The 27,879-nt window shown below is 37.8% G+C and overlaps 1 protein-coding gene across 2 annotated transcripts in view; it reads left to right on the plus strand.

Annotated features, from left to right (window-relative positions):
- The first annotated feature begins 4,871 nt into the window (after window positions 1-4,871).
- Window positions 4,872-27,879, plus strand: part of LOC112636099 (histamine N-methyltransferase) — a 376,002-nt gene continuing 352,994 nt past the window's right edge. The window contains exons 1-3 of one of the 2 annotated variants that reach the window (XM_025404547.1): window positions 4,872-5,008; window positions 5,330-5,476; window positions 11,061-11,113. In XM_025404547.1, the coding sequence (XP_025260332.1) occupies window positions 5,340-5,476; window positions 11,061-11,113 (190 nt within the window). In that variant the 5' untranslated portion in view covers window positions 4,872-5,008; window positions 5,330-5,339. Of the gene's footprint in view, window positions 5,009-5,329; window positions 5,477-11,060; window positions 11,114-14,890; window positions 15,031-27,879 lie in introns of those variants that run through there. The other variant, XM_025404548.1, reaches the window with a different exon arrangement.

Consider the following 27,879-nt stretch of genomic DNA (forward strand, 5'->3'; position numbering starts at 1 on the left):
TCCAAAAAAAAAAAAAAAGGGAAAAAAAGATTTTCAAGATTCGGTAATTCCAACCAGCCAGCTAGAAGGAAATTCCAGATGCAGTATGGATTATGAAACAGATATTCTATATGCAATTTTAAAAGGAAGTTTTGATTGCTGAAACCAGCACTTAATCAAACACAAATCATGCTGAAAGCAACAAGATTTCCTCTTTTTTTTTGGTCTTTTGAGGGACTGCTAGATTATTCAGAGAAATGTCGTAGCCGTGATATATTTGCATCTGAAGAGGACATGTGACAAAGGTTTTATGAATCTTTAATATACTAATGTGCATTATAAATATCCAGAGGAAGCTACTCAATTCAGCACTTTTTAAATTATTTGACTGTGGAACCCTTTTTTTTGCAGAGTAAAATCTGAAAGAAGTTGGGTTGGGTGGAACTTTGGGAAACACTAGTGTAAGCCTGGAAAATAAATCTCCACTTTTTAGGTAGCTTTGGGGATATTGTGTTTATTTTCAAACATCACCATTTAAAGGAACCCAGACAAACTAGAGTATTTCCAAAGGAGGGGCCAGAGTAATGAATTATATAACGCTATATTGCAGAAGAAATAATTAGGAGCTATGAAAGAGGCACTTTGGGGAGTAAGGTTGTCCTGATGGTTGATTTCAAGTTTTTTAATGGTTGTTATATGGAGAAAGAACTGAATTACTTCTGTTTAGTTTAAGCAACCAGAAATAGGAGTACTATCTAAGAATTACAGGGCAGCAAGTTTTGGCTGAATATAAAGATTTTTTGTGAGAGCGCTAGTCCTGGGATTTGACAGACCTACAATTCAACACCAGTCCTGCAGTTTTTGGCTAGGTAGCTTAATCTCTCAGAAACTTGGTTTTCTCATTTGTAATAGGGGGAAGTTGATGGAGGTACTACAAAGAGTAAATCCTTGGATATACTCCAAGTAAATGTAGGATTTACATTAAATTTTATAAGGTCCATACAATTTCTGGCACATAGTAAGTGCTCAAGAAATGGAAGTCTGGTGTTATTGGTAACATATAGAGCTACTCAATAATGAAAAGGATGGAGGACATCTGATAGCAGACAACATCTCAAGAGTGTAAATGCTCAAGCACATTCTTAATTATTTAAAAAAGAACTGAAAGTCTACTTTGGGCAACACATCAGGGAGGTAGCTGTGACTCAGTTCCTGTCTTTATGAGCTAAGTCACATGGGGACAAGCAGGGGAGTTAAGGCGAATATATTAAACAACAATAACACAAGGATGAATGCTTGCAAGAATATCAGAAATTATGAGCATGAGTGCTGAATTTTTTGAGGGAAATATGGAAGGATATATGAAAGTGGTAGCATATGAAGAATAGAAAATTTTTCAATGGATGTGGTAAGAAAGGAAGCAGCATGTTACAGAAGGAACTATTGTGAGGAGAGGCTGTAGGCAAAAAAGCATAGGAACGTATCCAGAGAAGCAGCACAATTTGAAGGGGATATAAATGCAAAACTAGAGATAAATGAGACACAATTCTGGATAATTATTGGGGGAGCTGCAGAGTGGATCTTGTACTTGACTTGGGGGTCAGTGGGGAGACTAAATATTATAAGAGAAAGAAAAGAGTGTCTTTATCTAAACTTACTTTAAAAAGAAAAAGAAACATGAAGTTGACATGGCAATAAAATTGGTTAGGATCTGTGTGATTCCTAAAGCAGGAAACCCAATTAAAAAAACAGCACAGTATAGGATAACTGGCCAGACAAATGCAGAAGGTTGAAACTGCACCCCTTCTTTACACCATATATAAAAATTAACTCAAGATGGATTAAAGACTTAAATATAAAACGCAAAACTATAGAAACCCTGGAAGACAACCTAGGCAATACCATGCAGGACATACACATGGACAAAGATTTCATGACGAAGACATCAAAAGCAAAAGTTCACAAATGAGAACTAATTACACTAAGGATCTTCTCTATAGCAAAAGAAAACTATAAACAGAATAAACAACCTACAGAATGGGAGAAAAATTTTGCAAACTATGCACTTAACAAAGGTCTAGTATCCATCATCTATAAGGAACTTATATAAATTTACAAGAAAAACAAACATTAAAAAGTGGATAGAGGACATGAATAGATACTTTTCAAAAGAAGACATATATGCAGCCAACAATCATATGAATAAAAAGTTCAACATCACTTATCATTAGAGAAATGCAAATAAAAACTACAATGAGATACCACCTCACACCGGTCACAGTGGCTATTATGAAAAAGTTAAAAAATAACAGGTGCTGGCAAGGTTGTGGAGAAAAGGAAACACTTATACCCCATTGGTAGGAGTATAAATTAGTTCAACCATTGTGGAAGACAGTGTGGCGATTCCTCAAAGACCTAAAGACAGAAATCCCATTCAACCCAGCAATCCCATTACTGGGTATATACCCAAAGGAATATAAATTGTTCTGTTATAAAGACACAAGTATGTGAAGGTTTATTGCAACACTATATGCAATAACAAATACATGGAAACAACCTAAATGCTCATCAATGACAGACTGGACAAAGAAAATGTGATATATGTATACCATGGAATACTAAGCAGCCATAAAAAAGGATGAGATCATGTCCTTTGTGGGGACATGGATGGAACTGGAGGCCATTATCCTTAGCGAACTAATGCAGGAACAGAAACCCAAATACTGCATATTCTCACTTATAAGTGGGAGCTAAATAATGAGAAAATATGGAAACATTAGATGGGAAAAACACATACTGGGCCTATTGGAGGTGGAGTGTGGGAAGAAGGAGAGAATCAGGAAAAATAACTAGGGGGTACTAGGCTTAATACCTGAGTGGTGAAATGATCTGTAAAACAAGCCCCCATGAAACATGTTTACCTATGTAACAAATCTGCACAGGTACCCTTGAACTTAAAAGTTTGTTTTTGTTTTTGTTTTGTTTTGTTTTGTTTTAAAATAGCACAATAAGTGAAAAATAAAGAGAATCTCAAGTAGGGTGGAAACAGTGGGAATGGAAAGGAAGTCCTCAATGGGATCCACATGAAGAACAGGCTCTTTGGAGAATATCTGACAGCAGACAAGGGAGGTGGTAGTCTCAGAAGACCAAGTTTCAGTTAAGGGAGGTCTTAGCAGCAGCTTTCCAAGAGAAAGTCATGTCAGGAGTATTCCTCAGCAGAATAGCCAACAGTAACTCTTACTGAACATTTATTCAATAGATGAATACATTATTGGCCATTTTTGGTTTGGGTTAAAATGAAACAAAAACAGATAGATGTACACATGAATGAATGAATGAATGATTTGGGTTGAGCTCTAAAGAGAAAAATGGAAGATGGTAATACAAGCAAAAGTTTGTCAGAGCCAATCTGAGGAAATGGAAGGCTGGTTGGATAGAGATGTGAGTAGAGAACTAGCAAAGACCTTATCCAAGGATGAGTGAAGGGCAGAGGAGCTAAATCAGGGCCTGACCAAATAGGGCCTGTGGCCGAACCCAGCCCTACCCACCTGTTTTGTGCAGCCCATGAGCTACCAATAACTTTTATGTTTTTAAATGGTTAAAGTAAATTCAAAGAAGGATAGTATTTCATGACATGTGAAAATGATATGAAACTCAAATTTCAACGTCCATGAATAAAGTGAGGATTGTTTTTGTTATTTTATTATTATTATTATTTTCTGCAGAAGGGACTGGCTTGCACTTTTTAAACATTAGTTATGTTATTCTCACTACAACCCTATGAGATAAAATTCGTTGTTCCCATTTTACTAATGAGCAAACTGCAGCTTATATTTCAGCCAAAGTCACATAGTCCATTAAGGACAGAGTCATCCATGGCAATCTGCCTATCCAGATGTTCCATTTTCCCCTAGGGTAAAAGCACTGGCTCTAAGAATAGTGAGAACAAAACATACTTATAAAAGAGAGTTGGGGGAGGGGGTTGGGGGCTGGGCATGGTGGCTCATGCCTGTAATCCCAGCACTTTGGGAGGCCAAGGTGGGTGGATCACTTGAGGTCAAGAGTTCAACCCCAGCCTGACCAACATGGTGAAACCTCATCTCTACTAAAAATATAAAAATTAGCCAGGCGTGGTGGCGGGCGCCTGTAATCCCAGTTATTCGGGAGGCTGAGACAGGAGAATCACTTCAGCCCAGGAGGCAGAGGTTGCAGTCAGTGGAGATCGCACCATGGCACTCCAGGTTGGGTGACAGAGCGAGACTCCGTCTCAAAAAACAAAAACAAACAAACAAACAAAAAACAAAGGGAGTTGGGGAGTGTTTTGAATGCTTAGAGGGCAGTTTGGGAACTCAATTAGAAGGGGATGGTTTAAGCAGACATATTTCTAAGAGACTTATAATGAGTTAACTCATTTGATCCTCACAACTCCTCAATGAGTTGGATGCTATTATTAACAACTCAGTATTAGATAAAGAATTAGATACCTTCTTAAAGACCACTTCCCCGGAGAAAGACTGTGTGTGAGTACTCTGAAGCTTTGGGTCTTCTGGTGGGTGACACCACTGGGTTTCCAAAGGCTGAACCAGCCAAGCGAACTGTCTTTGACCTCGTCGTGTTCAAAGTGCTTAGGGAAGGATTCTACGGACTGGGCTTTTACCCTGGTGTCCTGCATTCTTGCTCCAAGACTTCTCTCACCACTCTCAATCCCCTAACTGCAGCTTCTGACAGCTTCTAGCTACGAGTTCTTGGGCTCCTCCTTGGTGACTTCTTCTTAAGATAATTTGAGTTACCACAAATCAGCATTTGAAGAAATGCAACAGATAAGTTGAAAATTCAAGTGCTGAGGGATGTAAAGGCCAAAACAATCCTGTAGAAAGCCCAGAGGCAGATGACAGTCTTTCGTCAAAGATTTCACTGCTGTAGATTTCTGAGAGTGCTGTGTAGCTGTCCTTTTCATCCTGCGTTTGCCACTTTGAACAGTCACTTTCACACTTGGAACTTACTTGTGGCTCTGCTGGCAAAACAGGAAGTGATTTGAATACAGTCTGTTTTTATGACCTTTCAACATCAGGAGTTTGAAAAGTTTTAGCAGTGTATTTACAGCCTTGCTTTAGTACTTCTATTTCTTATAAAACAACCGCGTAGGGGTTAAAGTATCAGTGCAAACTGCTGTTCAAATATTGAGTCAGTAATGAGCTCTGCATGCCAGCCTTTGGTGCATGTTAAATTCAAAACAAGCTTAGCGTTTTTTTTTTTTTGGATAGAAACTGGTGGGGGTGGGGAAAGAATGAGGGAACTGGGAAGAGAAGGAGGGGAAGTTAAACCTTGCTTCCCACTCTGTCTTTCTCAGAAAACCAAACATGGCATCTTCCATGAGGAGCTTGTTTTCTGACCACGGGAGATATGTTGAATCTTTCCGGAGGTTTCTCAGCCATTCCACGGAACACCAGTGCATGCAGGAATTCATGGACAAGAAGCTGCCAGGCATAATAGCAAGGTAACAAAAGGGACGTTGTTGTCAAAGGGACAAGCCTGAGACTCGCTGTGCGTCAGTGATAGATGGGTCTAGCTCAGCCTCGCAGGCTGGGCATGGGGATAAGGGCGAGTTACTGATAGCAACTCCCCCTCGTCCCCCTCCTCGCTGCCCTGCCCTGCCTTTCTCCTGCAGTGCTTTGGTTCTACGTTTGCTTTAAACACTTAAAGGCTCCCTTTTGTGCTGTATTTCCAGCTGCATACAGATAAGCGTTAACCATTTGAAGGCACAAATCCATGTTCATTTGGAAAAAGATAAGATGCTAATCTTCGAACTCAGACTTTTCAGCCCTCCTCCAAATTTTACATCCCCGAAAAGGCCCAAAGGGAGTCTGGTATACTTTTCATTAGAATCAAATATAAATAATTGCCAAAGTAAGATTTGCCCTGAGGACTGAGTCCCTCAGTTCTCATAATATCTATTTAAATTCATTTTCCTTATCCATTGTTATAGTTATCACTCTCTTCCCCAAAATTGTCTTTTTCTTTCAACTTAATATTAGCAACGTGTTCCTTAAAAAAAGAACCATTTTCCCATTATCAGTGAAACTCACTGGTTCCTATCCTTCTTGCAGAGTTCTTTTTTGGGGTGATTAATGTGTTCAATTTGTGTCAGAGCTGATAAGCATTATGAGAGTAACAGATTCCACATGCTAAAGATAATCAAATCACCTATCTAGGGGTGATTTGCTGTAACTCACTCTGCTTCAGGAAATAATAATGGAAAACTGGGAAGAAATGACTATGGATCCAATTTGCAAACAGCAAAGGAAAGTGGTATTTTATCTTTTGCTAAATTTCTCTATTATAGGCCTGAAATTCTTTCACCAGGGCAGTACCTATGTCTGATCAGAGCAGGCATTATTAGATGTATATAAAATTTTATTTCCCTTTCTATTTAACATGATTCAGATTTTAAATGTTAGCTTTCAAAAAATAGGATACTATATATTAAAAATTAATATATAATAAGATAAGGATGCCAAACATCAAAGCAGATGGCAAATACAGATAACTTCTCATCTAGGAACTAATTATAGTTAACCTCTTTGGGTTTCTTTGCTCACTTCTAAAGTTAAAGGTAATGAGTTAATTTCTCAATTCTTTTCCAGTACCAAAAGTATTGCTCATGTCTGTAGCTTACCAGATCCTTGGTTTTCTTCAGCCATACAGAGTTTGGTTTGAAGAGGTGCTGTGGATGGAGATAATAAATGATGAATGACCCCTTCCTTATCTTCAAAGTTTAAATCTAACTGGAAATATTATAAAATCTGTGAAAGACTAAAGAATTTTTAAGGGCACACTGTTTGTCTTTTAACAATAGTATATAGTTAGGAATGATCAGACTCAGTGTCATTTATTTAAAAAGTAATTTTTTCCTGAAGGTAGTGTTTGAAATAAGATTTAGCTGAAGAACCTTTAAAATTGTTGCTTAAAGTTGTCTATGAGTTATGAAGTACCAAAACGTGATTAGGATACGCTTTGTGTATGTTAGGGCAGGGTTTGTTGAGTTGGTGGCTCACTGTGCTAATTGAGTATGGAGCGAGCCTATTAAATTTTCAGTAAAGCAAGACGTGCTCATATTTTAAAACATCAAATGGTTCTAAAAACAATCAAATGGTTCTAAAGTGGGTGGGGCCTATAACAAATCCCACCCACTCCATTCTTGATTCTCTCTCTCCAGAAGCAACCACTTTCAGCACTTTGAAATCTTTTAGTTATTTATGGAATTTTCTTTCATAATTCAAAATAACATGTTATTTTTCTATTTCTTCATTTTGCTGTACTAAACTAGCTAATTAGCATGCGTATTTCCCACCCTTTCATGTCACTATATTTAATCAAAATTTTGGTTAAATAATTTGAGTGTTTATGTTATTTTGCCTATGTACATATTATTAATAATTAAGCAATATATTATACTATGCTTCCATTTCCTTTTATGTACAACTTTTTGTTTTCCCTAGAGTTGACTATTGCCTTAATTTTGGTTTCTTTTCTTAGTTCTCTATGTACCTATTATTACCTTGATTCCAAAGCAGATATACTAATCTCATCTCAATATATGCAAACATATCAAGGAATCTGTTTATTTTACCCCAAGGGAACAACTTTTCTGAAGCCTTCTGCTCTTTTTTTCGGTTTAGGAAGATCTGCTTTGGCCTGCTATACAACTATTAAGGAGGGGGTTTATTTCACTTTCTGAGAATCATTTTCTTTCTGAAGTATTTGATTTCCTGATTCTGTATCTCATGCCTTTCTTTTCTTTGTTTCCTCAGTCCTTTGTTTCCTGAACTAATTCTTTAAAAGCTTTAAGAGTGAATGAGAGGTAAACTTTTTGAGACTTTGGATGTTTAAAAATCCCTTGGTTCTATGTTCATCGGAGTTAGATAGTTTGACTGGATATAGAACTGTATACTGAAAATGGTTTTGTATCATACATCTAAAGGTACTTTTACATTGTCTTTTAGATACCAGAATTGCTGTTAACAAATAAAATACTGGCCAGGTGTGTTGGTTCGTGCCTGTAATCTCAGCACTTTGGGAGACTGAGGCAGGAAGATTACTTGAGCCCAGGAGTTTGAGACAAGCCTGGGCAACACAGCAAGATCCCATCTCTACAGAAAAAGTAAAAAAAATTAGCTGAACAAGGTGGTGTGCACCTGTAGCACTGGCTACTCCAGAAGCTGAAGTGGGAAGATTGCTTAAATCTGGGAGATCAAGGCTTCAGTGAGACATGATTGCGACACTGCACTCAGTCGAGATGACAGAGTGAGACCCTGTCTCACACAAGAGAAAAAAAGAAATCAAATGCTACTCAAAATTCTCATCCTTGGGTTGTGGAATAACTTCACATTATGTGTTTTGTTTTCCCTATTTTGAACTTTTTAGAATCTTATCTCTAGTACTCTGAAATTTTAAAATAGTGAGTTGTGAAATGGTTCCTTTTCACCCATTTTGTGGGTACTCCCTGGGCTATTTCGGTTGAGATTCAGACCCTTCAGTTATGAGGAACTTTGGTAATCATTCCTCCCCTCTGTTTTCTTTTTCTGAAACTTTTACTCATCAAATACCTCCTGGATTGATTACCTAATTTTCTTGTATTTCCAGTTTGCTATGACTTTCTCTTTCAGCCCATCTATTAATTTTTTACTATTATATTTTTAATTTCCAAGAATGTTTTCTATAGCATTCTTTTCATCATTCTCAGACGTAATACCTTCTTATTCATTACAAAATGTTCCTCTGCTCTCTCTGCCTCTTTCAGTCTCTGTTTCTTATGTTTGACAGCTCCCCAACTGCCTAATGAGCCTTGGTTTTCTGTTCAATCAAATAATGACGCACTAAAAGGTAGTCAGATTCTCTTTGTGTAAGTCAGGGCAGGGTTTGTTGAGTGAGTAGCTCACTGAGTAATTGAGTGTGGACTCAGCTCTTTCCTGGGTGATCCTCAGATATAAAATCATGTTAACTTTATTACTGAGATGATTTGTTTCCCTATAGAGGAATTCTTCAATCCCCTATTTGGGGGTAGATGGTGGGGCAGAGCTTGGGGGCAGGAAAAATTATAGTATATAACTATAAATAGTAAACTTGGTTATTGGTGCTGCATATAAAACTTTTAAATCCTTGGCTAGAAAATAGTAAGTTTTCAATAATTATTTGATGTCATTATAATATGTGAAATGGGATGAATAATAGTATCTAACTCATAGAGGAATTTTAAGGATTCAAAGAGGTGATTCACATAAGTCACTTACATGTGCCTAGAATCATAATAATCTCTAATATATGTGGAGTGCTTGTCATGTGCAGTTACATTTCTAAGAACTTTACATGAATTAAATAATTGAATCCTCACAATTTCTCCATGAATTAGAAACAGTTACTAATAATCCTGCAAGAGAGGTGATATTATTATCTTATTTCACAGAGATGTCAAATAACTTGCTCAAGGTAACATATCAGTAACCTGGGATTTCAACTTGGGTCCTCTGCTTCATAGCCTCCCTATGCTGTCATAGATGTAAGCATTTTAAAGAATGAACAAAAGGTTAAGATAGAAATGGATGTGTTAGGATGCAGGATTATGAACTGGAGGATAATTAGAACTGAAAAAGGCAACTCATTTATAGGTGTTCTTGATCCTAGACTTTGCAAGATTCCTTTAGAACCTTACTTCAACCTTTGTTCCCATCCTGTGACTGTGCAAGCTTTTGCAATGAAGAGAAAACACAGGTTTGTTTACCACCCCACAGTCCAAAGAAACAAACACCATCCTTTTCCCTTCATGGTTCCCCTGTAGCAGTCATCTCTTTTCCTTCTCTCTTTCATCCTTTTTCAACAGACTCCAGATCTGCTTCCTCATTTTTGAGCTCACTTTTAATCCCATTGCCATCTGACTGCAGTCTTCAGTCTTCTTTTAAAACTGCTATTATTAAAGACACTTATATTGCCAAATTTGGTATAGATTTTTCCTTTTTTAAGTAGTACACTCTGCTGCTTTTGCCACGACTAAGGGCTTTCTCTGCCTCCAGTTACTCTAGTACTTCTCTGTGCTTTCTTTTCTTCTCTGTCTTCTTTGTGTATTCTTCACAATCCAGTTATCTTTAGAAGTTGGTATTGCATCACCATCCACTACTACTCTAACTCTGCAATATCTTTGGGTGATGGAATCTACTCTTCTAGCATTGACCATTACTTTATGATGATGATTCTCCAGAATACATCACTGACCCTGATTTCTCTTCTCCCAGCTTGAATCTTGCAAATTCAAATGTTTGCCGAATTCGTATTTATTTTTTTAAAAAGCCCTGACAAAACATAAGTTTGCTGCCAAACTATATTTCTCAGCTTCCTTTTTGGCATCACCCTTTGCCCAGTCATCCAAGCCTGAAACAGGGAAGTCATTGCACGCTCATATATTTTTTTTCTTACGTCTTCACATCAATCTAACAGCAAGTTCTACTGGCTTATTTCCCAATCTATCTACTTCATTCTATTTCTAGTATCTGAGTCATAATTCAGGGCTTTATTATCTCACATTTCATTTTGAGAGCGAAGTGATATCTGTTTTTTTAATGCCTAGGATAGAATACACATAATACATGTTTAATAAACATTTGTTCATTAAAAGGAAGGTTAAAAAAAAAGGGGTGGGGGAGGAAAGAAGGCAGACATTATAGATAGTGGGAACCACCTGAGCCTTTTCCCTATCTACGATGGGTGGCTTATTATATTACCAGACTCAAAACTCCACTTTTTCTATTATTGTTCTCCAAACAATATTCAAACAAATGGCATTTTCTACCTCTGAGATGTAATTACTGCCATTTCCAAATCTCCCAGTTCAAGATTGTTAATGAATATAACCTGTATTTTGAAATATACTCTAAAGATGGCAATGTAACTGGTATAATTGGGAACTTTCATGTTGGCCTAGTTTTCATTCATTGTATTTTTAGTCTGTTCTCTTCAACACTAGACTAGATAATCAGATTTCACAAAGCACCTAACACATTTTTCTAAAACTACATAATTTTTTCTTTCAGGATTGGAGACACAAAATCAGAAATTAAGATTCTAAGCATAGGCGGAGGTACAGGTATGAATAATATATTTTTAAAGTTTATATTTCACTTCAAACATTATGCTGTGTGATGACAATATTGTTCATTTTTTAAGGAAGGTTTCTTTTTCTTTTTTTTTCTTTTTGCTGTTGGAAGAAATCAGCTTATTAAAACTAGCAATATTACTTCAACTAACATTAATGCCCCCAGAGATTTATAGGGTATAGGATACTAGCCTTCATTACTATCTCTATTGTGAAAAAGGGATGTGACTTATTCTTTTGATAAATGAAAAATCAAATAGAATAACTTTAAGGGTAACTCTTATCCAAAATGATTAAAATACTCACAGAAAAGGAAAATCTCATAAGAAGCTTCTTAAGCTTCTGCCACTTAAAGCCTTGTTCATGGACTGGTTACTGCTTTTCAAACTCTTATTTGTCCATGTGAAGATTAGAAATATGCACTGGAATATAAACTGATGCATAGCTTTTTTCATTGAGAAAGTCTCACCAAGGGGAAAAATTGTGCTCAACGACAGAGTTAATTTATACTCTTGTGGACACATTCTTTGAGTGCCATGGGCCTAATCTGTTCCCTTCCTCTTAGTTCTAAAACTGAATGCTTAGAATTACCTCTAGCATTCAGAACACTCCTAAGCACCCACCGGTTTTTTTTTTAACGGAGTCTCACTCTGTCGCCCAGCCTGGAGTGTGCAGTTGTGCAATCTTGGCTCACTGCAACCTCCACCTCCCGGGTTCAAGCAATTGTCTTGTCTCAGTATCCTGAGTAGCTGGGATTATAGGCGCCAACCACCACACCTGGCTAAATTTTGTATTTTTAATAGAGACGGGGTTTCACAATCTTGGCCAGGCTGGTCTTGAACTCCTGACCTCATAATCCACTCACTTTGGCCTCCCAAAGTGCTGGGATTATAGGCGTGAGCCACCACACCCAGCCCTAAGCACCCTTTTACAGGCATTTTATAGTCTCATTACTTTTAGATCCAGCGTTTTCATTCTAGGGGAAAATTGAAAGTCTGGAAAGGTAGATGAACACAGGTAACTCAGCCTCCAATGAACTGTATGATCTTGGCTGAAACATCAGTAAAATGAGAACAATGAATTTTATCTCATAAGGTTGTAGTGAGAGTGATATAGGTAGCATTTACAAAGTGCTTAGGACATCTTATTGCTTCTGGAGGGTGAAGGCTATTCTCTTCTGCAAAAGTGAAATAAGTTTCATCTCAAGACTTTTCCTCATATCAACTCCTGAACAGTGTTTGCTTCATTTTTAAGTTGCTACTCATCTGGAAGTTTGGGTTAATGCATTAATGTGTCAAATATGTAGATATATTATTGATATATTTATCTTTAGTTATTTTATTTTGCCTGAGTGATAGTTCAATAATGGTTACAATTTAATATCAAGTGGACCCTATTGCCACTTGTAACTTAATGCCAAGTGGTAATCCCTTGAACCTCTTAAGTATAAGTGTTCTAGTGCCCCATGAATGAGTTGAATTGTGGCTCATATTAACACAAAGATAACTAAGAGCTCTCTAATGAAACGAGATCACTGATTTTTTGTTTTTTTGTTTGTTTGTTTTTTGAGATGGAATCTCACTCTGTTGCACAGGCTAGAGTGCAGTGGCATGATCCTGGCTCACTGCAACCTCTGACTCCCGGGTTCAAGCAATTCTCCCTGCCTCAGCCTCCCAAGTAGCTGAGATTATAGGAACCCGCCACCACACCAGGCTAATTTTTGTATTTTTTAGTAGAGATGGGGTTTCACCATGTTGGCCAGGCTGGTCTTGAACTCCTGACCTTGAGTGATTTGCCTGCCTCGGCCTCCCAAAGTGCTGAGATTGCAGGCATAAGCCACCATGCCTGACAGAGATCACAGATTTGTAATGTCATTATTTGTTAATTTTTCTTGAAATACACTGTGATATAGTGTAATAAGAACTAATCCTTCAAATCATTTTACTTTATTATCATCTTTCACCAAGAAAATAGAAACCAACAAAGACAGACAATGAAGGGGATTGTCATGAACAATACCATGGAGGGTATTTAAGCTTAAATACTTTGTTATTGGTTACGGATACTTTAAGTCCCCAAAATTATAATACTTATGAATTGTCTAAAGAATGCCTTATTAATTCACTTAACCAAGACAGTTATTTCCTGTGTGTTTTGGATATGAGTTTCAGGTAACCAACAGGCAATGAGACTATCATTTGATAGTGTCACTTGTGCTTGGACAAGAAGAGAAGCCCTACAAGAAAAAGTAATTAAAAACAATCTCTATCATGGCCAAGTTAATTGACCTTTTAATATAAAGTTAATTGAATTTCTAATGCAAATTTATCCAGATGCTTATAAGCTATCTAGAGAAAGGAACATTTGGCCTGCACGGTGAGTCCTTACATAAAGGTGCACATAGAAGCTGATATAGAGAACTTAACAAAATAAAGGGAGCAACTTTTGGAGTTCTTCTGACTGAGCCCTACTAACGTATTAATAACAAGCTCTGCCTTGGGGAGAATGTGGGTGCCCTTTAAGGTCACTTTTCATAAGAAATCAATCAGAAATGTAAGAAAAACTCCAAGAAAAATTCAAGTTATATATACTTAGCTTTCACTACCCAACTAAGTTATATGAAATCAAAAGCAATGCATTTAAAATCCCTAGGTCTAGGTGTCTGTTGCTTGAAAAACCAGTGTTTTGAGAGGAGAGGACACTCTACTTCAGTTAGTTTGAGTGCTCATGTAGCAACTGAGAGATGGTTATCTAATCACCTATTATTGGCCTGACTGCAAGCATCAGGCAGAACAATGTGTTACGATACAGCAAGGAACTTTCTATCCTTGCCTTAGAGAAATGATCTCCCCACATATTTTATGATCTACAGGGTGCCTGAAAGTTTTGTATTGTCCCATGGCTTGAGTATCCTTCAAATCATTCATTAAACTCCAGTCCCTAGCAAATGAAGCTGTTGATCCTGTTCAGTCCTTTGTGCTCAGCTCCTGTAATGCATCTCATAGGGTCCCATTTCTGTCTTAGTTTACAGGTTTTACTACCTCAATTTTCTTTCCTTGTTTGCACAGATAGGTAGGCACATGGCTTTGGTGCAAATATTCTCTAAGCATTCATAATGGTGCTACCACTTCTCCCACCGTGCTTCAAAAACACACAAAAGCAAACCAGCTAAAAGCCTTCCTAGATGAAATTGCTACTTTTATACCACTTAATTATCATGTTTTGAGGTGGGGGGGTCTATTTGATTTTTTTCAGAAACATGAACAGGGAGGGGATGCACATATGCCCTATCGATTAACTTCTCTTGAGTCTGGTGTTTGTGTGGAAAGAGTTTTCATAGTTTAAGAGAGAATGTAAGGTTTTTGCAAAAGGTGCTTGGCACTTCAGTTTAGAAGCCAAGCAATTATTAGGGCTCTGAGAAATTCAAAAGAAAGGAAATAAATGGCAAACTCTTTGAGTCATCTTCCATATCAATAAAGTATAACTGATAAATAACACTGTTATCCATAGATTTTGCATTCTAATGTTAGGAAAATGTATGAAATAAATATTATATGAACCCAATAGGAATAAAGAGAGGAAAACAAACCATGAACAGAAAAACAGACCATGTAACTTTTACAGAGAACAAACTGGGAAGTGTAAAGTTATGCATGTATGTTCATGTATATGAGCTTGTGTGCTTTAATGAGACACAATGAGTGGCCAGAATTGCTTTATTCAGGGTCTTGAAGTATTCATGTTGTTAATTTCTGCAATTGTTTTTAGGTTTTGAGAGTAATGCATATATTCTAAATCTCATAGAACATACTTTTGGGTCCATCAGCATTGGTGCTCCCATAAATAAAACCACTCAATGGGTGTTCATTATATTCAACTTGTAATGAGTGTTGCCTTCATGCTAGATGGTACATGGGAAAAAAAAACTCATATTCTTTTTGGTAAGAGAGAATGCTATTAATTTACAGTGCATATATTTATACCTGAAACAATGTTCCGGAAAGCAGTCATGGCCAATGTGTTCTCCCTGCTCTGGGCTCTGCTGAAAGGATAATCGTTTTATCTTTCTCACTATTTGGTTCTTATGTTCAAATGCCAGAAAATTTTTTAAGAGAAAGAACTACAACTCAAATAATCACATTTAATCCAGCTTCCTGCTTCTATTTTCATTAACCTATTGTATACTAACTCAGCCACTATATCATTGCTATACCAATAATTGTATTTACATTTATAATTTTTTAATCCACCCAAGCAACTCACATATGAAATACAGGTGTTATCAACCCTCATAATATTTTTTGTCATAATTTTTCTGACATATGTTGAGAGCAGTTTGATGGTTCTCTTGTTCTGCAGCATATAGACACCAGCATTTCTACAGACGTTAAAACCTAAAAGAAACTTAAGAGACCATCAACACTCTCACTTCACAAATAAGAAACCTGGGGACCAACAAGGCAGAACAAAACCCAGATCTCTTGACTTTAGTGCAGTCCAACAAATTGCACTAAACAGATTTAATAATTAATTCTTAACTTGCTAAGGGAGAAAGTGTCTGAGACAGCTCTCTATCAATTTAGAGGTTTATTTCACCAAGATTGAGGATGCAACTGAGAAAAAGAGACACAGGTTGCAGTAGCATCTGTGATCTGTGCTTTTTCCAAAGAGGTGTTTGAGGGCTTCAGTATTTAAAGGGGGAAAAGAAGCAGGAGAGAAGGAAGAAAGAAAGTAATAGGGAGGGTAGGTAGTGAGGTAAGTGGTCACTTTCTTGTGAGGGTTTGATTAGTACTCACTGAATCCACAAATTATGTGTAAAAGGAGGGTGGCCACCTGGAGAAACAGTGGCCTTCTATCATTGCACCTATCTGTTTACATACGAAAAGGAAGACAGATTTTGCGTGACCCAGTTCTCAAGTGTAACTCTTCCTTTTAACATAGTGAGTTTGGAGTCCCAAGATTTTATTTTCCTTTCACAAGAGAAATTAGGTACTTAGCAATGACTAGCTATTTGACAATCTAACCTTATCAGATTATTAATCTTGTCTCCTTTCATAAATGACATGTTAAGGTAACACAGAAGCTTAATACTTTAAGCTGATTGGACAACAATAGAATGAATGTAATTCAAGTAGGAACTGGAAGATCCAGTGTGTCAGGTTTAGAAACTAGGAGGTGGCAGGAAGCAAAGGTTAATACTTACCAGTGAACCATAGTAAGCCAACAGTACAGATCAACAAATTTAAAATGTGTGAGAAAATGTAGGGAACTGAGGTATTTTTTGCTTGGAAAAAAGAATTTGATTGTGCTTATTGCCATTTTTGTATATTTTCTGATGGGCAAACAATAGAATATTTGCCCTCAAAGGGCCAATGGTTGAAAGCTTCAGAGAGTGATTTCTTGGCTCAGTGTAAGAGCATGTTGGCCGGGCCTGGTGGCTCACGCCTGTAATCCCAGCACTTTGGGAGGCCGAGGTAGGCGGATCACCTGCTAGGTCAGGAGTTCGAGACTAGACTGGCCAATATAGTGAAGCCCCGGCTCTTCTATAAATACAAAAATCAGTTGGGCGTGGCGGCACACTCCTGTAATCCCAGCTACTCGGGAGGCTGAGGGAGGAGAATTGCTTGAACCCGGGAGGAGGAGGTTGCAGTGAGCCGAGATCAGGCCATTGCCCTCCAGCATGGGCGACAGAGCAAGACTCCATCTAAAAAAAAAAAAAAAGAAAGAAAGAAAAAGAGCATGTTAATGATGAAACCTGTCCATAAATAGAAAATAACTTCCACTCCTTGGGAGATAAAAAGTTATCTGTCATTCTAGTGGTGTCAGCATAGGTTGGAGAAATACTTTACAGATATGTTATGGAAGGGACTCAGGCGCTGATTTCTTGTGTGTTTGGGCCATTAAATGTGCTTTGAGTCTTGAAATCTTCTTTATGAGTCACCTTCTAGAGAAGAGGTAGGAATTTTTTTCAGAGTAGTGTGGCTATTACCATGTTTGTTGTATTGAGGAAGTGGTATTCTAGTGGGGTTTCTAGACCTGCAGACAACTTTGGGAATGGATTTTAATTGCTTATAACGAAAAATAAGTAAAAACTAATGTACTTATACACAGCATCATAGCAGTTACTCCTTTATCAGAAGGTTATAGATTATAATCATAAACTAATCTACAAGATTTAGAACTACTTTAGATAAACGCAGTTATAGTTTGGGGCATCATTTTATTTAAGGCATTTATTAAATATATGATTAAAAATATAATATTCTTCATAAACAATTTTACCAAAATAGCTTACCCCATTGTATTGTATTTAAAACTTTCAGTGAACATTGAGGTATTGTTAAAGACAGATGAGTTACAGATTTGAGAGAATGGAACATAGTGTTAGAACACCAGAGTGATTGTCATTAGAAGTAGAGCAAACAAGATTGTTTTGGCTAATTCAATAAGGTTTGAAACAGCATAACAAGGGATAATGAACCAAGTGAGGACAAAACTGTCATTGCAGATTAAATGACTGTATACTTACAAAAGCAAATAAACTTAGTTCTAAAGCCTTAGAATTAATAAGAATGCAGCAATGGGCTTATACAGGTGACACAGAAAAAAAGCAATATGGTAGGTTCTCATTTTGTTTTGTTTTTGTTAATGTTAGAGTGTTTTCCATTCCCAATTTTGATTATTTACAATCTACATAAAAGTCCATGGCATGTGTTTATCTGTAATTTTGCTGAAGGACAAATTTGTATCTTGCCAGTTTTTGTGCAATTTTGGTCTGCGGTGTCTTAATTAGTGAGTAAGTTTCCTCTTGACAGTCACACTGAATAAAACTTTGCAATTTAATATACACAGTCATGTAACTCTGGTATAGGCGACCTGTTGTTATCTTCATTTTATAGATGGTGAACCTAATAATATATGCCTGAAGGGAATTGGGGAGGTTACAGGGCTTGAGATCAATTCCCTGGGTCTCCTTCAGCTTGATCTCTATTAACAATAACAATCTAAGAAAAATAATGAAAAAATATTTGGTTAATTAGCTAATAATATATTTATTCAAAATATTAAAAAAGGAAAGTTCAAATGTTTACTAAGAATAATTCAAGAAGACTTAAAAATCAATAATATATAATACTGATGAAGTTGCAATGATATGGAAGCTTTCATGTGCAAAAGGTAAGGGTATGAAATTAAAATTTCCCTGAAAGTAATTTGGCATTCTATGGCAAGAACAGTTCTGATTTTCATCTAATATGTCCTGGCCTGGCCCTGCTGGTTGTTAAAAATATTGAAATTCTTGATAAACAGCTACTTTTCTTCCATATTACCTCAGTCCCAGATATTGCTTCAGTGCTTTCTCCTGGACATCCTGACTTGCCTCCCCACCCCCCATCTCCAGGGCTGCAGCAACTGGCCTGACTTTGCCAGTCCAGGAGGGCTGCTAGGACTGTGCTACAGTTTTTCAGCCTGCATCCTTTCTGAGCACCTGCCACCGTTGTAGTTGGGCTTTTTGTTGTTGTTGTTGTTGTTTATCACTGTTTTTAAAAATATCATCACAGATCAAGAGTCTTATTCCAATCATTAATTTCCATTATGCGGATTAACTTTAAAAAATTAATATTTTTGCAAAAAAATTTATGGCTGATTTTCAGTCTCCTCACAATAGCAAAACATCTAAAACTATATATGAGACTGACAACAGTCAATTTTAAGTATATTTACATGTGTTTATATTAACTATACTATAGTTATATGTGTATATATTACCTATACTATACTATTTATAATATAATTATATAATATAGCATTATATAATTATAATTATATAANGGATATTTCCTTTTTCACCATAGACTTCTATTGGCTTCCAAATATCAGTTTGCCAATTCCACAACAACTATCATAGCGAAAGGCTTTTGAGGGGAAATCTGTAACTCTGTGACATGATTTCACAGAACACAAAGAAGTTTCTCAGAAAGCTTCTTTCTCTTTGTTATTGGAGGATATTTCCTTTGGCCCTATAGTCTTCAAAGGGATCCGAAATATCTGTTCTCAGATTCCACAGAAATAAGGCTAGCAAAGACATCCACGAAATACAGATGTAACTCTGTGAGTGGAAGTCACACATCACAGAGCAGTTTCTCAGAAAGCTTCTTTCCAGATTTCATCTGAGGATATTTTCTCTTTCAACATAGACAATTATGGGCTTCCAAATATCACTTTGCCAATTCCACAAGAACTGTCTTAGCGAACGGCTTCTTGAGGTGAAAGCTGTAACTCTGTGAGATGATTTCAACGAACTCAAAGAAGTTTCTCAGAAAGCTTCTTTCTCTTTGTTATCGGAGGATATTTCCTTTGGCCCTAGAGTCTCCAAAGGGATCCGAAATATCTGTTCTCAGATTCCACAGAAATAAGGCTAGCAAAGAGTTCCACTAAATACAGATGTAACTCTCTGAGTGGAAGTCACACATCACAGAGCAGTTTCTCGGAAAGCTTCTTTCCAGATTTCATCTGAGGATATTTGCTTTTTCACCATAGCCCTCTATGGGCTTCCAAGTATCACTTTGCCAATTCCACAAGAACTGTCTTAGCGAAAGGCTCCTTGAGGGGAAAGATGTAACTCTGTGAGATGATTTCACGGACAACAAAGAAGTTTCTCAGAAAGCTTCTTTCTCTTTGTTATCGGAGAATATTTCCTTTGTCCCTGTAGTCTTCAAAGGGATCCGAAATATCTGTTCTCAGATTCCACAGAAATAAGGCTAGCAAGGAGATCCACGAAATACAGATGTAACTCCGTGAGTGGAAGTCACACATCACAGAGCAGTTTCTCAGAAAACTTCTTTCCAGATTTCATCTGAGGATATTTCCTTTTTCACCATAACCCTCTATGGGCTTCCATATATCACTTTGCCAATTCCAGAAGAACTGTCTTAGCGAAAGGCTTCTTGAGGCGAAAGCTGTATCTCTGTGAGATGATTTCACAGAACACAAAGAAGATACTCAGAAAGCTTCTTTTCTCTTTGTTACTGGAGGATACTTACTTTGGCCCTATATTCTTCAAAGGGATCCGAAATATCTGTTCTCAGGTTCCACAGAAATAAGGCTAGCAAAGAGATCCAGGAAATACAGATCTAACTCTGTGAGATGAATTAACAGAACACTAAGCAGTTTCTCAGAAAGCTTCTATCCAAATTTCATCTGAGGATATTTCCTTTTTCACTATAGTCCTCTATGGGCTTCCAAATATCATTTTGCCAATTCCACAAGAACTGTCTTAGCGAAAGGCTTCTTGAGGGGAAAGCTGTAACTCTTTGAGATGATTTCACAGAACACAAGGAAGATTCTCAGAAAGTTTCTTTCTCTTTTTTATCGGAGGATATTTCCTTTGGCCGTATAGTCTTCAAAGGTGTCCGAAATATCTGTTCTCAGAATACACAGGAATAAGGCTACCAAAGAGATCCACGAAATACAGATGTAACTCTGTGAGATGAATTAACAGAACACTTAGCAGTTTCTCAGAAAGCTTCTTTCCAGATTTCATCTGAGGATATTTTCTTTTTCACCATAGCCCTCTATGGGCTTCCAATATCACTTTGCCAATTCCACAAGAACTGCCTAAGCGAAAGGCTTCTTGAGGGGAAAGCTGTAACTCTGTGAGATGATTTCACAGAACCCAAAGAAGATTCTCAGAAAGCTTCTTTCTCTTTGTTATCAGAGGATACTTACTTTGGCCATATATGCTTCAAAGCGATCCGAAATATCTTTTCTCAGATTCCACAGAAATAAGGCTAGCAAAGAGATCCACGACATACAGATGTAACTCTGTGAGATGAATTAACAGAACACTAGGCAGTTTCTAACGAAGCTTCTTTCCATATTTCATCTGAGGATATTTCCTTTTTCACCAGAGCCCTCTATGTGCTTCCAAATATCACTTTGCCAATTCCACAAGAACTGTCTTAGCGAAAGGCTTCTTGAGGGGAAAGCTGTAACTCTGTGAGAAGATTTCACAGAACACAAAGAAGTTTCTCAGATAGCTTCTTTCTCTTTGTTATCGGAGGATATTTCCTTTGGCCCTATAGTCTTTAAGGGGATCAGAAATACCTGTTCGCAGATTCCACAGAAATAAGGCTAGCAAAGAGATCCACGAAATACAGATGTAACACTGTGAGATGAATTAACAGAACACTAAGTAGTTTCTCAGAAAGCTTCCTTCCAGATTTCATCTGAGGATATTTCCTTTTTCACCATAGCTCTCTAGGAGCTTCCAAATATCACTTTTCAAATTTCACAAGAACTGTCTTAACGAAAGGCTTCTTGAGGGGATAGATGTAACTCTGTGAGATGATTTCACAGAACACAAGGAAGTTTCTCAGAAAGCTTCTTTCTCTTTGTTTTTGGAGGATACTTACTTTGGCCCTATATTCTTCAAAGGGATCCGAAATATCTGTTCTCAGATTCCACAGAAATAAGGCTAGCAAAGAGATCCACGAAATACAGATGGAACTCTGAGAATGGAAGTCACACATCACAGAGCCGTTTCTCAGAAAGCTTCTTTCCAAATTTCATCTGAGGATATTTCCTTTTTCACCATAGCCCTCTATGGGCTTCCAATATCACTTTGCCAATTCCGCAAGAACTGTCTTAGCGAATGGCTTCTTCAGGGGAAAGCTGTAACTCTATGAGAAATTTCACAGAACACAAAGAAGTTTCTCAGAAAGCTTCTTTCTCTTTGTCATCGGAGGATATTTCCCTTGGCTCTATAGTCTTCAAAGGGATCCGAAATATCTGTTCTCAGATTCCACAGAAATAAGGCTAGCAAAGAGATCCACGAAATACAGATGTAACTCTGTGAGTGGAAGTCACACATCACAGAGCAGATTCTCAGAAAGCTTCTTTCCAGACTTCATCTGAGGATATTTCCTTTTTCATCATCGCTCTCTATGGGCTTCCAAATATCACTTTGCGAATTCCAGAAGAACTGTCTTAGCGAAAGGCTTCTTGAGGCGAAAGGTGTAACTCTGTGAGATGATTTCACAGAACACAAAGAAGATTCTCAGAAAGCTTCTTTCTCTTTGTTATCGGAGGATACTTACTTTGGCCTTATATTCTTCAAAGGGATCCGAAATATTTGTTCTCAGATTCCACAGAAATAAGGCTAGCAAAGAAATCCACGAAATACAGATGTAACTCTTTGAGATGAATTAACAGAACACTAAGCAGTTTCTCAGAAATCTTCTATCCAAATTTCATCTGAGGATATTTCCTTTTTCACTATAGCCCTCTATGGGCTTCCAAATATCACTTTGCCAATTCCACAAGAACTGTGTTACCGAAAGGCTTCTTGAGGGGAAAGCTGTAACTCTGTGAGATGATTTCACAGAACACAAAGAAGTTACTCAGAAAGCTTCTTTCTCTTTGTAATCGGAGGATATTTCCTTTGGCCGTATAGTCTTCAAAGGTATCCGAAATATCTGTTCTCAGAATCCACAGGAATAAGGCTAACAAAGAGATCCACGAAATAGAGATGTAACTCTGTGAGATGAATTAACAGAACACGAAGCAGTTTTTCAGAAAGCTTCTTTCCAGATTTCATCTGGGGATATTTCCTTTTTCACCATTGCCCTCTATGGGCTTCAAAATATCACTTTGCCAATTCCACAAGAACTGTCTTAGCGAAAGGCTTCTTCAGGGGAAAGCTGTAACTCTGTGAGATGATTTCAGAGAACACAAAGAAGTTTCTCAGAAAGCTTCTTTCTCTTTTTTATCAGAGGATATTTCCTTTGGCCCTATAGTCTTCAAAGGGATCCGAAATATCTGTTCTCAGGTTCCACAGAAATAAGGCTAGCAAAGAGATCCACGAAATACAGATGTAACTCTGTGAGATGAATTAACAGAACACTAAGCAGTTTCTCAGAAAGCTTCTTTCCAGATTTCATCTGAGGATATTTCCTTTTTAACCATAGCCCTCTATGGGCTTCCAAATATCACTTTGCCAATTCCACAAGAACTGTCTTAGTGAAAGGATTCTTGAGGGGAAAGCTGTAACTCTGTGAGATGATTTCACACAACACAAAGAAGTTTCTCAGAAATCTTCTTTCTCTTTGTCATCGGAGGATATTTCCTTTGGCTCTATAGTCTTCAAAGGGATCCGAAATATCTGTTCTCAGATTCCACAGAAATAAGGCTAGCAAAGACATCCAGGAAACACAGATCTAACTCTGTGAGATGAATTAACAGAACAATAAGCAGTTTCTCAGAAAGCTTCTTTCCAGATTTCATCTGAGCATATTTCCTTTTTCACCATAGCTCTCTAGGGGCTTCCAAATATCACTTTGCCAATTCCACAAGAACTGTCTTAGCGAAAGGCTTCTTGAGGGGAAAGCTGTAACTCTGTGAGATGATTTCACAGAACACAAAGAAGTTTCTCTGAAACCTTCTTTCTCTTTGTTATCGGAGTATATTTCCTTTGGCCCTATACTCTTTAAAGGGATCCGAAATATCTGTTCTCAGATTACACAGAAATAAGGCTAGCAAAGAGATCCACGAAATACAGATGTAACTCTCTGAGTGGAAGACAAACATCACAGAGCAGTTTCTCAGAAAGCTTCTTTCCAGATTTCATCTGAGGATATTTCCTTTTTCACCATAGCCCTCTATGGGCTTCCAAATATCACTTAGCCAATTCCACAACAACTGTCTTAGCGAAAGGCTTCTTGAGGGGAAAGCTGTAACTCTGTGAGATCATTTCACAGAACACAAAGAAGTTTCTCAGAAAACTTCTTTCTCTTTGTTATCGGAGGATATTTCCTTTGGCCCTATAGTCTTCAAAGGGATCCGAAATATCTGTTCTCAGATTCCACAGAAATAAGACTAGCAAAGAGATCCACGAAATATAGATGTAACTCTGTGAGTGGAAGACAAACATCACAGAGCAGTTTCTCAGAAAGCTTCCTTCCAGATTTCATCTGAGGATATTTCTTTTTTAAACCATAGCCCTCCATGGGCTTCCAAATACCACTTTGCCAATTCCACAAGGACTGTCTTAGCCAAACGCTTCCTGAGGGGAAAGCTGTAACTCTGTGAGTTGATTTCACCGAACACAAAGAAGTTTTTCACAAAGCTTCTTTCCCTTTGCTATCGGAGGATATTTCCTTTGGCCCTATACTCTTCAAAGGGATCCGAAATATCTGTTCTCAGATTCCACAGAATTAAGGCTAGCAAAGAGATCACGAAATGTAGATGTAAATCTCTGAGATGAATTATCAGAACACTAAGCAGTTTCTCAGAAAGCTTGTTTCCAGATTTCATCTGAGGATACTTCTTTTTTCACCATAGCCCTCTATGGGCTTCCAAGTATCACTTTGCCAATTCCCCAAGAACTGTCTTAGCGAAAGGCTTCTTGAGGGGAAAGCTGTAACTCTGTGAGATGATTTCACAGAACACAAAGAAGTTTCTCAGAAAGCTTCTTTCTCTTTTTTATCGGAGGATATTTCCTTTGGCCCTTTTGTCTTTAAAGGGATCCGAAATATCTGTTCTCAGAATCCACAGAAATAAGGCTAGCAAAGAGATCCACGAAATACAGGTGTAACTTTGTGAGATGAATTTAGAGAACACTAAGCAGTTTCTCAGAAAGCATGTTTGCAGTTTTCATCTGAGGATATTTCCTTTTTCAACATAGCCCTCTATGGGCTTCCAAATATCACTATGCCAATTCCACAAGAACTGTCTTAGCGAAACGCTTCTTGAGGGGAAAGCTGTAACTCTGTGAGATGATTTACAGAACACAAAGAAGTTACTCTAAAAGCTTCTTTCTCTTTGTTATCGGAGGATATTTCCTTTGTCCCTATAGTCTTCAAAGGGATCCGAAATATCTGTTCTCAGATTCCACAGAAATAAGGCTAGCAAGAGATGCACGAAATACAGATGTAAGTCTCTGAGTGGAAGACACACATCATAGAGCAGTTTCTCAGAAAGCTTCTTTCCAGATTTCATCTGAGGTATTTCCTTTTTCACCATAGCCCTCTATGGGCTTCCAAATATCACTTTGCCAGTTACACAAGAACTGTCTTAGCGAAACGCTTCTTGAGGGGAAAGCTGTAACTCCGTGAGATGATTTCACGAACACAAAGAAGTTTCTCAGAAAGCTTCTTTCTCTTTGTTATCAGAGTATATTTCGTTTGGCCCTATACTCTTCAAAGGGATCCGAAATATCTGTTCTCAGATTCCACAGAAATAAGGCTAGCAAAGAGATGCTCAAAATACAGATGTAACTCTGTCAGATGAATTAACAGAACACTAAGTAGTTTCTCAAAAAGCTTCTTTCCAGACTTCACCTGAGGGTATTTCCTTTTTCTCCATAGCCCTCTATGGGCTTCCAATTACCACTTTGCGAATTCCAAAAGAACTGTCTTAGCGAAAGGCTTCTTGAGGTGAAAGCTGTAACTCTGTGAGGTCATTTCACAGAACACAAAGAAGTTTCTCAGTAAGCTTCTTTCTCTTTGTTATCGGAGGATATTTCCTTTGGCCCTATAGTCTTCAAAGGGATCCCAAATATCTGTTCTCAGATTCCACAGAAATAAGGCTAGGAAAGAGATCCACGAAATACAGATGTAACTCTGTGAGTGGAAGTCACACATCTCAGAGCAGTTTCTCAGAAATCTTCTTTCCAGATTTCATCTGAGGATATTTCATTTTTCACCATAGCCCTCTATGGGCTTCCAAATATCACTTTGCCAATTCCACAAGAACAGTCTTAGAGTAAGGCTTCTTGAGGGGAAAGCTGTAACTCTGTGACATGATTTCACAGAACACATAGAAGTATCTCAGAAGGCTTCTTTCTCTTTGTTATCAGAGGATATTTCCTTTGGCCGTATATTCTGCAAAGGGATCCGAAATATCTGTTCTCAGATTCCACAGAAATAAGGCTAGCAAAGAGATCCACGAAATACAGATGTAACTCTCTGAGTTGCAGTCACACATCACAGAGCAGTTTCTCAGAAAGGTTTTTTTTTTCAGATTTCATCTGAGGATATTTCCTTTTTCACCATAGCCCTCTATGGGCTTCAAAATATCACTTTGCCAATTCCACAAGGAGTGTCTTAGCGAAAGGCTTCTTGAGGATAAAGCTGTAACTGTGTGAGATGATTTCACAGAACACAAAGTAGTTCCTCATAAAGCTTCTTTCTCTTTGTTATCGGAGGATATTTCCTTTGGCCCTATAGTCTTCAAAGGGATCCGAAATATCTGTTCTCAGATTCCACAGAAATAAGGTTAGCAAAGACATCCAGGAAATAAAGATCTAACTCTGTGAGATGAATTAACAGAACACTAAGTAGTTTCTCAGAAAGCTTCTTTCCCGATTTCATCTGAGGATATTTCCCTTTTCACCGTAGCCCTCTACGGGCTTCCAAATATCACTTTGCCAATTCCACAAGAACTGTCTTAGCGAAAGGCTTCTTGAGGGGAAAGCTGTAATGCTGTGAGATCATTTCACAGAACACAAAGAAGTTTCTCAGAAAACTTCTTTCTCTTTGTTATCGGAGGATATTTCCTTTGGCCCTATAGTCTTCAAGGGGATCAGAAATATCTGTTTTCAGATTCCACAGAAATAAGGCTAGCAAAGAGATCCACGAAATAGAGATGAAACTCTGTGAGATGAATTAACAGAACACTAAGCAGTTTCTCAGAAAGCTTGTTTCCAGATTTCATCTGAGGATACTTCCTTTTTCACCATAGCCCTGTATGGGCTTCCAAGTATCACTTTGCCAATTCCACAAGAACTGTCTTAACGAAAGGCTCCTTGAGGGGAAAGCTGTAACTCTCTGAGATGATTTCACAGAACACAAAGAAGTTTCTCAGAAAGCTTCTTTCTCTTTGTTAGCGGAGGATATTTCGTTTGGCCCTGTAGTCTTCAAAGGGAACCGAAATATCTGTTCTCAGATTCCACAGAAATAAGGCCAGCAAAGATATCCACGAAATACAGATGTAACTCTGTCAGATGAATTAACAGAACACTAAGTAGTTTCTCAGAAAGCTTTTTTCCAGACTTCACCTGAGGATATTTCCTTTTTCTCCATAGCCCTCTATGGGCTTCCAAATATCACTTTGCCAACCCCACAGAAACTGTCTTCGCGAATGGCTTCTTGAGGGGAAAGCTGTAACTCTCTGAGATCATTTCACAGAACACAAGAAGTTTCCCAGAAAGCTTCTTCCTCTTGGTTATCGGAGGATATTTCCTTTGTCCCTATAGTCTTCAAAGGGATCCAAAATATCTGTTCTTAGATTCCACAGAAATAAGGCTAGCAAAGAGATCCACGAAATAAAAATTTGACTCGGTGAGTGGAACTCACACATCATAGAGCAGTTTCTCAGAAAACTTCTTTCCAGATTTCATCTGAGGATATTTCCTTTTTCACCGTAGCCCTCTATGGGCTTCCAAATATCACTTTGCCAATTCCACAAGAACTGTCTTAGCGAAAGTCTTCCTGAGGGGAAAGTTGTAACTCTGTGAGATGATTTCACAGAACACAAGAAGTTTCCCAGAAAGCTTCTTTCTCTTCGTTATCGGAGGATATTACCTTTAGCTCTAAAGTCTTCAAAGGGATCCGAAATATCTGTTCTCACATTCAAGAGAAAGAAGGCTAGCAAAGAGATCCACGAAATACAGATCTAACTCTGTGAGTGGAAGTCACACATCACACAGCACTTTCTCAGAAAGCTTCTCTCCAGATTTCATCTGAGGATATTTCCTTTTT

The sequence above is a fragment of the Theropithecus gelada genome, chromosome 12, assembly GCF_003255815.1.
Source record: "Theropithecus gelada isolate Dixy chromosome 12, Tgel_1.0, whole genome shotgun sequence".
NCBI lineage: Eukaryota > Metazoa > Chordata > Mammalia > Primates > Cercopithecidae > Theropithecus > Theropithecus gelada.